General features: G+C 46.7%; 1 protein-coding gene across 1 annotated transcript in view; it reads right to left on the bottom strand.

Moving 5' to 3' along the window:
- Nucleotides 1-2,330: 2,330 nt before the first annotated feature.
- The window catches only part of LOC104167193 (protein scribble homolog), a gene marked incomplete at both ends in the record, with an annotated part of 59,675 nt that continues 47,502 nt past the window's right edge, over nucleotides 2,331-14,503 (bottom strand). The window contains 4 exons of the mRNA XM_009707379.1: nucleotides 2,331-2,399; nucleotides 2,454-2,596; nucleotides 4,625-4,804; nucleotides 9,336-9,422. Coding sequence (XP_009705681.1) covers nucleotides 2,331-2,399; nucleotides 2,454-2,596; nucleotides 4,625-4,804; nucleotides 9,336-9,422 — 479 coding nt within the window. The remainder of the gene's footprint in view (nucleotides 2,400-2,453; nucleotides 2,597-4,624; nucleotides 4,805-9,335; nucleotides 9,423-14,503) is intronic.

Raw genomic sequence — 14,503 nt, 5'->3', positions numbered from 1 at the left:
AACCAAACCATTCTATGACTCTATGATTATTCAATACGTTGCTCAAGCTAAAGAGCATTCACGATACATAAAACCTGAAGTGACAGAACAGACCACAAATTACATGAGTGCTACACAACAGGAATTTGAGACATCCAACTTAAAATTGGAAAGGCAGACACCTGCATCTGCAAAAATGCTCCTGGGGTACTCTTAACTCCATAGAATGCACTAGTGAGATCTTTTTTATTCTTCTTGGAGCCCAGGGAGGAGAGAGTGACCAGTCTCACCCGGTAAGTTTCCACTGTCAGAGCAGTGACTGCTATGAGAAGACAAAGCAGTCACGGTTGCCACAGGAATTGATAATGACAAACCAACAGACTCTAAAGATGAACAATTTATCACTGAGCAAGCCCATCCTGAGTTAGAAGAGCAGACTGCAGAGGGTTACTGGTGGCAAGGACATTGGCACTGAACCTCCAATGCCGAAACACTGACAAACAAAAATGTCAGGGGTACTACGAAAGCTGCCTATGACAAATTGGAACAAGGGACATTCCATCCAAATACAAGTTTTAAAAAAACAAATTCACAGTAAGAGTAGTCAAATATTGGAGCTGGCATCCAGAAAGATGTCGACTTTCCATCTCTAGAGGTGTTCAAAATTTAACTGGACATGGCCTTGAGTAACCTGATCTAATTGGACCTGCTCTGAGCGTGGTCTTAGACCCGATCTTCCATCCTAAATCATTGCATGAAACCTACGTGAACACTCTTTGGGATTTGGGCTTTTTTTTCAACTGAGAGCTGAGGATCTTTAAAGATGGAGTAAATTATTAGCTAGATCTCTTTCTATTGTAGAATTAGGAGTACCATCCCCATTCCATTCCTTTTAGATAGAAAAAACCCAATCACAAAGAATATTTCCACTTGTGACAAAAGGAAAACTTACAAACCGTCCCCAATAAACCTCCATTCCGTATGCAACTGCTGTCAGAAAAGCAAATAGGTAAACATATGCAGCTGGAACAGAAAGCATTGAAATAGTTTTGCTATAATGAATAGTATCGTCTTCTAATCTTATTGTGTCCCTGGTGAGGACTCAATTTCAAAGGATCTAAGAACTGAGTGAGATGTAAGATAGACCAAGGAAGCAACAGAAGACTGAACAGTCGCTCGCTACAGCTTCACTGTCCTATTCACTGCTCCCTGCCACCTGGACCTGACCCTTCTCCTGAGTCGGGACTAATTGTCACCTCACTCCAAGATGATGCAATTCATTTCACTACGCTGAACTAACCCAGCAAAAAAGCAGATAGCTTTCGTCCAGCTTAGAGAACTGAAATGACTCAGCTAAAGATCAGGTAAGTGCCAGGGCTAGTGGGACCAAACAGCTGCACTTCAAAAGGAATGCAACAGACACAAAACGACTAAGGACAGAGTACAAAGTACAATTCTCAGTTCATTCCAGCCCCCTAATATAAAAAACAATAACATGTAATGACTGTGAAGGGAAAACTAAAAAAAAAAAAAAAAAAAAATCCATTTAAGAGTACTTAACTTCAAAAGGCTCAACTAATTTGTGAAACCTACTGCCACAGGATGAAAAGTGAAATCAAAGACTTAGGAAGATTTAAAAGAAAAAAATCAGAGTTGATGTGAGAAATAAGAATGGCTAGTGAGAATAGGTAATGCTTACCAAAAAAAAAAATATTCATAATTTACAGGAAATAAAGAAACCACCCATTTCAGAGTGAAAGCTGGCCTCTAACCATTTAGAAAATCATTCCCTAAGGGCAGGCTAACCTATAACTGTCTGCTGCTGCATCCTTCAATTTCCTTCCAAACAGCTCATGTGGGTTGCTGGCAGCATCGCAAACAGAACTAGGCATCTCTTTCTAGGAGACTGAGTAGCACTGGTTTACAGACCTGAGATGATTCTCCAAACCCTGACTTCATTTCTTCTGACATACCAGCTGTCAGAATTAAATAGTCTCTGTATAAGGCATTGGTGAGGCCATTCTCAAAAAAGACAGGCAACTACCATTTTGTAGTCACTCTAGGAACTCCTCTGCTCATTTCCCTGTGAATTAAGGTACCCTTCAGAGCAATAATTTTCCACTGAGTTTACAACTAGTTAATTATACTCCTGGGTCTCCAAGACATTCTGAAAGAGCAGAGTTCTTCCCCTAGTTCTCTAGTTGCCTCCTGTGATGGGTACCCCTCCATCTCAAAGGTATCACTCTCAAGGATGGAAATCAACGCGGCTTCCTCTGCCCTGATGCCCTCTCACCCTGGAGGCATGCCTCCCTGCCTTTCCCCATATTGCCTGTCCTGGGGACAAATCTCACCTGCTGATTACTAGGAGAATAGGGGGTTTCACGCCTGGAATTTCCTGTCCCAGACTCGCCCGCAGGAGCCTGAAAGAGAGAAGACAAAACTAGACAGTTACTGTACAGCAGCAACTTCCATACCTCTCCCTTAGCAGCGAGACCAGGAGGCAAGGGAGACCACTGACATCGAGCCTGAGGTCAGCTATGGGCCACTCCACCGCAGAGAGCAGACTCAGCATTGGGCCCAACAGCAGCTGACACATGGCAGAAACTTGCAAAAAGCGCTAGAAACAGCAAGGGAACGACATTAAACATGGGAACTGAGATCACATCCAAATGCCCTGCAAGGCCAACTGAATCAGGTTAAAGCCTTCTGCCTTGTAAGATACCCCCAGGAATCCTCTCCCCCTAATCTCTCTGTAGCCCTCAACAGACTAGGCCACAGCCTAGGCAAACCTCCTGTTGGATAGACACTGAGCAAAAAAAGCCACTCCCGACTGAAAGGGGACAAGATTCATCCCCAGCCACATCCATTGCTGTTGGCACACTGGCAAGACCTTTAGAGTAGCCCAGAGCACAGGAAAGGTTCCTTTCCCCAGGAATCTATGATCACCAACGCTTAGGCTGAGCCAGCCTACAGCCAGCCCCAACAGCTACAACAAGAGAGCAGCGTCCCAGTAGTTACCTCCAATCTGTCCACAGGGTAAGGAGCACGATTTAAAAAGTATTTTAGACGCCTAAAGATAGCAAGCGGTCATTTGGGATTTAGAGAACTGTTTAAGCAAATCTAGGGTTCCGCAGTCATTAATACCATACCCATGCACTAGTGAAGCATGTTAATTTGACTCAAGTCAGCCTTGGGCAACAGAATTTCTACTGACCAAGCCAGGAGATGTGATCTGAAGTTTATAGTGGAGCACAGAAAACATTTGATCCTTCTTAGCACTGTAATGACAGAGTATCAACTGTATCTGTTGGCAATATCAACTGATTTACTTCCGTGCCTCCGCTGCAAAGAGTGACCTTGCTCACCCTGCTTCTGGCTGCTGCTACCCAAGTCTTCCCACGTGCCAGCACATGCAGCTTACCAGTCCCCAAGGAAGAAGCTGTTCTACAACGCTGTTTTGCAGGGACTTCTGCTCCCTAACCCACCTGACACACAACTGCCCCAGTTCTGGTCTCAGCACGGAGGAGGAGAACATGCAGACAGGGGGAACTGATCCCTTTCGACAGCAAGGTGGGATTAGATGAGCTCCAGCCAACTGTGACACCTACCTCCAGACTGATGATAGCTGATCTGGCAAAAAGTCTGCCTTCAAAAAGGGTCAGTGCTTTGTGACTGCTGCTTTTTTGATCTTTTGAACTCTAAAGGTGGATGTCTATAATGTCCAAACCACAGCCTTTGACTTTTAATACACTGAGGGGTTACAGAGATTCAACTACATGCCTTGCTCTATGCCTATCTGCCTACACATCTGTGAAAAACACATTCTCACCAAGGAACTAGGCTAGAAATATCTAAGAGGACTAAAGCTGGGTGTTGTTTTGTTTGATTGTTTTTTCCTCTAGGGGGGGAAGGGGGAGCTGTTTGTTTGCGGTTGTTTTGCTTCTCTTGCTTTTCAGACCTCCCGAAAGGCTGAGAATGGAAGAATGGGAGAGCGGTGTGGTTCTAATCTGGAACACATTATCTTTGGGTCTAGTCCTTGCTCTGCGGCAGGTTTCCTGTGCAACAGTGAGAAAGTTGAACATCAACTGATTTCGCAGAGCAGAAAGCAAAGTTCTTCCTTAAAATCTGAAAGTATAGATTACTGAAGCATGTCACTTCGAGGAGCAGCATGCTCCTGGGCTGTAGATTAACTGTGTCAGCTGCACCGCCTCTTGGTTTTCAGAAGTCTAAAACCAGCTGTGTTTGTTCAGGCCCAGATACCCAAGTGGGACACCACCATTCTTCTGCGAGCCCTGCCAACTCCCCACTCACAACCACGGCAGACGGGGAACCGCGCCGCTCCTAGCCTGACTCCGACCCACCCAGAGACATGGGGAAAGTCGCCTGACGTCACTGGCTCCCCTCAAAGAGGGGTCCAGCAGCATACACACGTGGCAGTAACTGGGGTACATTAGCGGCTGGAAGACAATTCACGGACCTGCGCGTAACACTGGAGAAGCACAGCTGTTAGGTGGGACCGGCCCCCGCTCAGGCCTCGTGCTGCCTGGCGGCTGGGGCCCAGTGCATGCGCGGGGCTTTAGTAGAACGCAGGAGGCCTTAACTGCGTGATTGCATGCCACACACCGCATGCCGCGGGACTGCTTGCCTTGGAGTAAAGGTTGGTCTTCAGCACTCCCCCCCTGCCATAGCCCAGGGGCGGGCCCCCCAGGCAAGCCTTGCCTGCCGCCTTCCCCTTGCGGTTGGCCACCACAAAGGGGTTCTCACTGAAGAGGATTGGCTGAGAGTCGATCATACACTCTTGCTCTGGAGTCTTTGGCGTCTGCTCCTGGGACAAGGGGCAACCTGGGGGATCCCGCTTGTCTAGCTGGGGTTTTTCCGCCCCACTCGCGCACGTGTCAGGTGAGGCAGGGTCCCGAGGAAGGCCAGCCACACGTCCGATGATCGGGCCTGCAGCTGTTTCTGGGCATGCACCCCGGCTGTCCTGTGCCGCTGGCAGAGACAGCACAGTGCAGTCGCCCTCCATTCTGGAGCTGGCCTTATGATACTGAACAAGCTGAGAGGAAAACAAAAGGATCAGAAAGAAATAAGCAGAACAGAGTAAGGGAAAGGAGGGAGAAAATACAGAGCAGCTGCTGATGCTGAAGGACAGGAGAGAGAAGAATTCCAGTACTAATGCCCACACGACCATCCCTTCCCTCTCTTCTACCCTACCACCAACCTTGTGATCCCGAGTGCCACTTCCGAGAGAGGACCTCGCTGTCAGTATGCAGTACGGACACCGAGTAGTTGGCACACACAAGCACACTCCCTGTGCTTTACCAGCTCTCATACACAGGTTGGAACCTGCACTTCAGCAGCTCACCGGTAACACTGCTGCTCTCTAGCAAAACGGGTTGCCAAAACCTGCACGAGCACATCTCCTCTCCCACCACGCTGCAGCACATCCTCAATTCATCTCCCCCATCACATGGCCAAACATCAGCTGTCTCACCCCAGATATGCTTTCAAGTAGTTCCAGCACTATCACGCAGAATAACTAACACCCCTCACCTTGCTCCAATGCATTTCTGTACAGTCACACAGGTATCACCATATCATCTACCCCATGCGCTTCCATCACACCTGCATGGGCAAACATGCTTTCATGGCCCCACTTCATCAAAATACACCCCAACAAGTAACAGAGCGCTAAATCACAGCTAACAGAGCACAGATCCCTTTGAGTGCTCTTACCGAAGGCAGGACTGAAACAGAGCTCCAGTTCTGCCTCCACTCAACTGTACCCATCCACGACGAAGTACTGACCTTTCCTCTTTTAATACTGTAAAAGACAGTTCGTTACCCCAGCCAAAGCCTTCTTCAGGGAAGCAGAGACAATCAGAGAGAATGACCAAACCTCCTTCTAGCCAAGTGCTTGCCGGGGAGCAGAAAGACCTCTTCTGCTCGGAGCGCATTCTCCAGCTCCTGTGTCACGGCAGCATTCACAAAAATAGCTCTCAAGGGCTGGGTGGGCTGGTGACTACAATGGCAGCTGAGAGGCTCAGGAATTTCTGAGGCCCTCCCCTAACCCCTCAACCCCAACCCAACCCAAAGCAGTAGCTGGCAGAGCCCTGGCTCATATCGTATTTCTTCAGACAGTGAAGCCTGTGCTACCCTGAGAAATTTTGCTACTGTAGCTATGTGACTTTCCAAAGTAAAAACACCCTACCAAAAAACCCCAAACAAAAGAACCCCAAATTCCAACCTTCTTTTCCCAGAGTGCCACAAACTACACTAGCAAGAGCTCTAGCGCACACGAAGTTACGCCAGGCAAAAAGTACTTTCAGGAACATTATTTGTTCGTTGGGGATGCTGCAGTGAAAACACTGCCAAGAGACCACCACCACCACCAAGGGGGTTTGTCGGCCCTACAGCCAGGCCCTCTGACACCACTGCCGCCTGCCCGTGCCCAGCAGAAGAGCACAAACACTGACCAACCCGGGCTCCGGAGGAACCTCACCACCAAGGCCCACTTTGCTTCGCACAAAGGGAAAAAGTAAACAACGCTTCTGGGGCACTGTGGAGATGGGCATCTCACCAAGACTGCAAGAAGTCTGATAGTCCACGGGGAGCCTCAATCCCTATTTTGTTCATGGACGTGACTGGCACCGAGCTTCATCTACTCCTGCTTTAATCTCCAGCGCTTCTGCTGCAGCAGTGTATTCCACTGCAGGATGCCTCGCTCCCTCTACTTCACAGCGGGCTATTTTTATCAGACAAGCAACAATTTCTATTTTGGGTACGCAAAGATTTTGGCAATGCAGTCTGCTTTTCTGAGCCTTGTCTCTGTCACTCCCCAGTCTAGAAGACAGGACAACCATGTTTTACCCTGCATCCTCCATGGCAAATACAGAAGAAACGCATTTGCAGTTCTGATCCATCACTTTGCCCCAGACACTGAAACAAATCTAATTTTAAATCTAATGAACAAGTACTGAGAAAGAATCAATGGGTAGAAATTGAAGAGAAATAGATGCAGACTAGAAAGTGCGGACTGTTTAATTAACTAGCCATGGTGACACGCTGCTGAGAGATGCAAAGTCGCCTCTGTTTCTCACAGTCCAGAAATCAAAACTAGATTCTAAATGCTTGGCTGTGACTAGATGCAGTCATTCCTGGGTACTATGCAGAAGACAGAGCCTGTAACAGCTCTTTTACTACTGTGACGGCAGCATCCAGACACTGCAGCGCACCGCGTACTCTGCAGACATCGAGCTGCTGAGAAGCTGGCACAGCCGGAGGGCATCACTGAGACCACCACTCTCAGGCAGCTTTCCACTGGAATTTATCAGCTGGGGTTTTAGAACTACACAAACAAAACAGGCTTGCATCTCAGTATGCTTTTGTTAAATCTTGCTCACAAAAGGACCAATACACAGCAATACAGATTAATCCGAGACAGACAAGCACCTGCCCCCTTCTTTAGGGACAATTCTTGGGGAATCCCGATGACAAATTCCACCTGCCATCTACAGCAGTCACGACAGAGGTCTGCAGCTCCTCCTGGCCAACAGTGTGAAGAACAGGAGGCCCTGCCACTCCCTTGCAGGGAAATATACGGCAACAAAAGATATGTAGGCACTGTTTAGAGAAGAATGTACATGATGAGAAAATTGGCCTAGAGACAGGAAGAGAGAGAAAAATACAATGGGAACTGAGCAATAGCATTAGTTGTCTTAATCCAGTCAGACTGACTGGAGGTAGGCAACCTGTTAACTGAACCCTGCGCTTTTCTGCTGGCTGGACCGATCCACGTCGGAGTCTTCCAGACAGTCACCAAACGGGCTGGGTGCAGCTCCTGAAGGAACGCCAGAACCTTGCCGTCCTTGAAGCCCATATCTCCCTGTACCCACGATCTGCGCAGACATATTTTTTCAAATAGAGCAAAGACAGGGCTGGGCAAATGACAGCTGGAAAAAGACAGACATGGGCACCAATTGGCCTTTTCCCTGAAACGGGACATTTATAGATGCCGCCCAAACACCCCGGCATTCCAGCGTGTTCGGCCCCGCATTCCAGTGCCAGGCGTTCCTGGGCTGACAGAGACTGCTAAGGCACAATTTCCCAAATGCCGCTCTGCTCTGGACGACACCAAGGCTGTCCAGCAAAGAGGCAGCTGCTTGCGTGGGGCTGGCTCTCCCCTTGCTTCCAGCTACTAAGTTACACTAAGAGATGCTAAAAATACATTAAACCTTTTCCTGACAATACTTTTCTGTGTGAACAGCCAGGAGAGAAAACCCAAAAGATGGGTAGTATGGGGAGGAACAAAATGAGACAAAGCTGGAGACAAAGCAGGGCTCTAATCAGTGTGAGAGCAGAAAAGCAAGAGGGCCTGAAGTCAACGAGAGGATAGATGAATAGGAGAGGAGACCTGTCTGGATGGAATGAGACAGAAACAGTAAAGGTAAAAGAGATGATTCTGAAACAACGGAATGGGAATGCAGAATCTGATGAGAACAGCAAAGGGTGGTCTCGCTGCATTAGAAGGAAAGGAATGGAGGTGAAGACTGAGGATATGTGTGAAGGAGCACACAAAACCCAGCGGAATAGGTATGATGCAGGGAAGATTAAACATGACCAAAGGAAGCAAATATGGAGAGGTGAGGTGAGATTTTAAACAACACAGGAGAGACAGATGACTTTGTAATCTGTGAAGCTTGTGAAATCTGGATTTTCTCTTGACTGAGCTGCCACTACCTATCCGGGACTGAAATGCTGGTCACAGGGGCAGGAGTATCTAAAGCTTTATCAGGGCTAAGTCACGATATGCAATCACTGCCACTTTATCTTTTGCAGTCCTAGATGGATCTTGACTTTCTTTTAATACTTTCGGTATCAGCACCCTGCATCCCTCCTCTTTTCTAAACACCAGCCCACAATGAATTTACAACTAAGCTGTGCACACAAGACTGTCATCTTCTGTGTCAGGAAGAATCTTCCCCTCCCTCCACCGCAGCTTTCAGCAGTTGCTTTCTGCCATGATAAATCCCCTGCACTCTCCCATTCCCACGTTTCCATCTCTCCTGCTGGGCTGTTCTTTCTGCCTTGTTGGAGACGCTTCCTTCTGCATCTCGGCAAGTACACAGGCCACTTCCTTTTCCAAAACGGAAAGCGACCTGGCTCCCTGCTTCTCATCTTTCTTTTGAGGCTACCTCCTGTTTCAGACAGTGTCAAAGTCTACCGCAGTTCTGCCTCCCAGTTCTCCTCTGCAGAGAGCACTGTCATCTCTCACACCAGGGCACAAGGAGAGGGCAGGGAACAGAACGACCACGGCCCCCCCCACGCAGGGACTGACATCTCAACAGCCCCTCACTTACAGTGCGATTGACTCTCTGTAAGCCACTGCTGGGCAAAGCGGCCAGGGTCCGATAGTCCAGTCTCAAAGGTTCAGTAGTGGTGATGTTCTGGAGAAGGGCAAGGGGGGGAGCAAAAAACAAAACAAAACACAAACACCAGGAAGAGATCAGGCCAGAAGTCAACTAAATCAACTAGAAAGAGCAATTAAAAGGAAACCACCCCTAGTAATAACCAAGGTCTTATCTTCAAACTCCGCAGAAAGTTCCCATTGCCTGGAAATAGATCTGGAATTGTTCCAAACGTAACCGTGAGGACCCACGACAGAGGCCAGGCTGTAGTGCAGAGCACACGTCGCTCTGGGCCCTGGGGGTCTCACTGGTGCACAGATCCCCACCGTTCCTCCTGCCCCCACGGGCACACGTCCACTCCCTTATAGGGGGAGAGGAGAATGTGACATACATACCAGTTTTCTCCAGAGAGCATCCAGAGAGGCTTCCAGTCTGGATTTGGAGACATTTGAGAGTGAAAATCTACAATTCCTCTACAGCCTCTTTTCTCACTCTTAACTCACACTCATTGTACAATTTCATTTGATTTCGCTTCCCATTTGCATTTGCTTGCCTTTCTAATTCTGGCCATTGTTTTTCACCATTCCTTCCTCAATCACATTACAGATATCTTCATTTCTGATATCTTCTCTTATACCCAAAAGTCAAGTCTTTCGTAGGGGGGAGGAGCAGAGAACAGAAGTTATGGGGAATGAGCACTTTTAGAGGTTTCTCTGGCCTTCAAGTCCAGTTGCCGCCCTTTTCTGCAACTCTCCAACCCTCCCACCGTCCTCCTCACCTCTGCCTCCTCCTCAAGTTGCTGTGTGGCTGCCTCCCGCTCCCTACGTATGCTGGGCAGTAACTCCAGGACAGGACAGAGGAGCGAGAACAGTGCTGGCACCAGGAGAAGGTAAGCACAAACCCAGCACGTGTGTTGGGTCTGGGGAAAGAGGAGCTGGAGTTCTGCATGAGCTTGGTTAATGCCAGCAAAACGGACGGGAACAGACATCCCGTACACCACAGGACAGGGGGTGACCAGATGAGGGGAAGAGAGCTGAGTAACTCCAGGACAGGACAGAGGAGCGAGAACAGTGCTGGCACCAGGAGAAGGTAAGCACAAACCCAGCACGTGTGTTGGGTCTGGGGAAAGAGGAGCTGGAGTTCTGCATGAGCTTGGTTAATGCCAGCAAAACGGACGGGAACAGACATCCCGTACACCACAGGACAGGGGGTGACCAGATGAGGGGAAGAGAGCTGATGTCTCTGACATCCTCAGCGGGGTCACTCCTGGGGAAAAGCGAAGGGAGCTAAAGCCCCCCCCCCAGCACAAGCTATACCATCACTAAGGGAAAGGAGAAGACTGCTTATTGCTAAAAGGGACATCTTGACAGAGCACAGACTGGAAAGGCTGGAAGGGAATGGGAAAACAAATCTACAGAGCACAGGCCTAGCTGTCACTAAGGAAAAAGACCTAAAAAAAAACCCCCACCACATGCTTGTTAATAGCATCACAGCCAAAAGACTATATATAGAGACAGAAATTGTATAAGCATAAGGTAGGGCTTAAAATCAGCTGGTCAGCTCTCAGTCATTCAGTGCAGCAGAGGAATATTATAGAGTGACCAGCGACTAATCTCACAAACCCCAGCTATGGGCTTGCTTCCAAGCCACAAGAGGAAGGTACTAACATGTTACTTGTCTTAAGGAATGATTTCTGCGCATTTATACTTTTCTCACTTTCTGCCCAGAACCTATGCTGCAGAGCAAGGGCTGTGGACAAAAGCAGCATCATTCTTCTGTTCTATTGCACATTGCAACCCTCCTGATTGCTCCTCCCAAACAGCAGCAAGCAGATGGTCCAGAGGTCCCAAGGCTGGAAGGACAGGAGGTGGAAGGCATCTGAGAAACTCAGAGGGAGCTAACTGAAAATTCTGATAAGCGCCTAGGCCCTTCTCTTCAACAGCTTCTGTGCATTACCACTAGCAAATAACCAGTGTCCCACATCGCAGCCCCAATCTCCAGACAATAATGAGCAACATGAGAAGACACTAATGCTCTGGCAGATCCCAAGACCCAAAAGGATATTTAGGGATACTTAAAGTCTGTTCTGAATCTGGTTATGCTTATTTTGGACAAGTGTTATCTGTAAGGTGAGTGTTCAAGCTGACAGTAATCTTGTATGTGATCCTTCTCTGAGGTCTTAAGCTGAAGAGAGACAAGAGCACCAGCCAGCCTGGATGGAGCTCTGGAACGTTCAAAGTTCATCTCTGACAGCATCTGGAGAGCCTGAGGAAGCTCTGGATTAAGACTAGAAAAATAAATACAGCTATAGAGTTGGGACAGAGAAACGCACCATGAATCAGTCCATGGAGATTTGGAGTTACTAATACTGCTATTAGAAACTGAATTATGAAAGAACTGAACTTGAGAGATACATGCAGAGAGTGCAACAGTGGTATTTGAAAACCTCTACAGGACGAGCAGTGAGTATAGCAAAGCTTCTTCCCATTTCTTCAGTTCACAATCTTACTGTAAGGAGACACATTTGATCTCTATCACTTTTGTGCAAAACTGAACATTAAACACTGAAGTATCACAGGAAAGGTCCAAAAGGGTGACATGAACAGTATTTCTGAGGATCTGGCACTGAGGTGGGAACTTCCTACAGCATTACAATGGCTACCATGCAGTGCTGGCTCCATCACTGGTATAAATTGAATCATCAAAATCAGTATTAGAGACAGAATCCCAGTTTCAAGGTCTGCTAAAAAGCAACAGCAGAAAAAAGTGTCTTTGCTCTTGGGTTTCAGGTCATGGATACCGAGACACCAGAGCACTCGGGAGCATCCATTGCTGCCTCCTCCTAGTACCCTCACGGAAGGGGCAAAATATGAAATCTTTTAAAGACATAGGCAATTCTGGAGGGGAGTCTTGCTCTCTGCTGATCGCCAGGCTACAGGCATACTTCTCGGCCCTTCAGAGGTTGGGACAGACATTCTAACTATACTAAGCCACACTATAGCGAGAGAAAAGGCAGTATATGGGTATATAGACCTTAGAAGTCTTTAAATACACGTCACTGCAACTTCAGAATATTGCTTTAAAATCTATCAAAACTAAAAAATGCAAGACAGACGAACCACGATTACTGTGTATTGTTCAGCATCCAGGAAGAATAATTGTATCTGTTATAAGATGTCCACCATTGTTTTGAAATATTGCTGATGGCTGAATGACTAGTTATTGCTAAGTTTTTTTCTTTTAAATTAACTATTTTAATAAAATTACAAGTTCAAGTTTTCCATAAAAAGCTATCATAATGCCATCAGTACTTTTTTAAATGATATGTGGCCAAGGCCACATCACCAGACATAAAGGCTTTTCTGTTTTTTTTGACAAAGTCTCTGGGGTATTTTTAAGTAATCTCAGCATAAATTTTGGCAAAGTCTTTATCTACCCAAGACTGAACTAACGCAACCTGCTCAGACAGAGCAGTGTGGTTTTGGGGCTAGACTTGCTCTTCTTTATCCAGAGGTGTTAGAAATGCTGATAATGGCTCACAGTACCTGAAGTCTCCCAGACGGTATTCATATCTGTATGCTACCAACATAAAACTGGTAGGAAAACCCTTTGCTGTAACAGTAACGCTATGAAATCAGGTTTTCTGAAACCACAGCAAACCACTCTGAGTTCCTTCCTAGGCAAGGAACAAGATATTTTATAGAAAAAATCTAAATCTGATCTAAATTGGGCCTGCTCTGAGCTGAACCAAGTGACCTGTACAGGTCCTTTCCTACCCAAATTATTCACAGAATCATAGAATAGTTTGGGTTGGAAGGGACCTTTAAAGGTCATCTAGTCCAACCTCCCTGCAATGAGCAGGGACATCATCAACCAGATCAGGTTGAAAATTATTCTGTACGGTCATTCCACTGGAAGAATTCCTATCTGAGTATAGATCTCAAACACCATCAGAACACCTTGCAGACGCTTAGGGCAGAAATTCCTTGTCTTAGTCCTGCACATACTGACATCAATGTAAGCTGCAGGTCAGCAAAGATAAAGCAAAGCTTCCAAAGGGAGTCTGCAACACACTGAACCCTTTTTGTCTCTCTACCCCGGTCTTTTCTAAAATCGTACCCTGCATAACCCATTGCAGTCACTGACAGAAGGCAGAGTAGGATTATATAAATATGAAATATATATATGTATATCTAATGATTATACATATTGCATGCCTGAAAGGTCACATGGCCGTTTCCTTGTTCATTGCTCTGTCCTCTTACAGTCTGTGCCACTGTCTGTTCAAAACCTTGACTGTTTTTTCCAAAACAAGTAAAATCTCAAGTGTTAACTAACTTATAAAGATTACCTCCATCCAGAATTGCCAACACAAGTACACTCTTGTGGGGCAGCAAATGTAAAAAAAGCCAAGTTATTACAACTACAGGAAGAACCTAGAGAAATACTAGGTATATCTAAATTGGAAGCCTGAAGAAACACCTGCAAAGTGTACACAAACTTATCTGCCAGGATAGCAGATTCCTAATTGAAAACACTGAAGAATTCAATTTTCCCTCATCTTCCAAAAGAATCTGACTGAATAAATTACAGTTTTAAGAGGGATAACTAGAAAACCCAAGTCCTCAAGGGGCTCGACTCTGCTAACCTATTTCTGTGAAAGGCTGAAATAGTGGGCAGAAATACAAAGTTCTCACAACAAATCAGAAAAATGATCACACAAACTGAGGAGCACAAACCTGTGATTGATTAACAGTGCCACTACTTCATTTCACGGCAACTTTGAGCTGTGTGTTCTCATCCTTGCTCATAAAAGCTCTGTCAGGTCATGGAGTGCTGTACAGTGAGAACTGATTAAATGTGGGACTTCCAAGCTAACAGGTCATTGTTCTCAAAGTTGCAGCTTAGCCAGAAAGTACCAGTAGGTAACAAAGACGAACTCTTGTAAATAACAGAAGAGTAACACCAAAGAGGTACATAGGAAGGTATGGCAAAGTCAAAAAGCAGCTAGAGTAACTGAGCGGTGCACTATGAAGAGAGAAGGGCCAAAGTCCCCCATGGCATTAACAACTGGGTAGAGATAATCTGTGCCATTTCCCTTAGGGCTCACAGGCTTTGCA

The sequence above is a fragment of the Cariama cristata genome, unplaced genomic scaffold (genome assembly GCF_000690535.1).
Source record: "Cariama cristata isolate BGI_N322 unplaced genomic scaffold, ASM69053v1 scaffold3579, whole genome shotgun sequence".
Taxonomy (NCBI): domain Eukaryota; kingdom Metazoa; phylum Chordata; class Aves; order Cariamiformes; family Cariamidae; genus Cariama; species Cariama cristata.
Note: the sequence above shows the minus strand (reverse complement) of the source record. Positions and strands in the feature narration are given on the sequence as shown.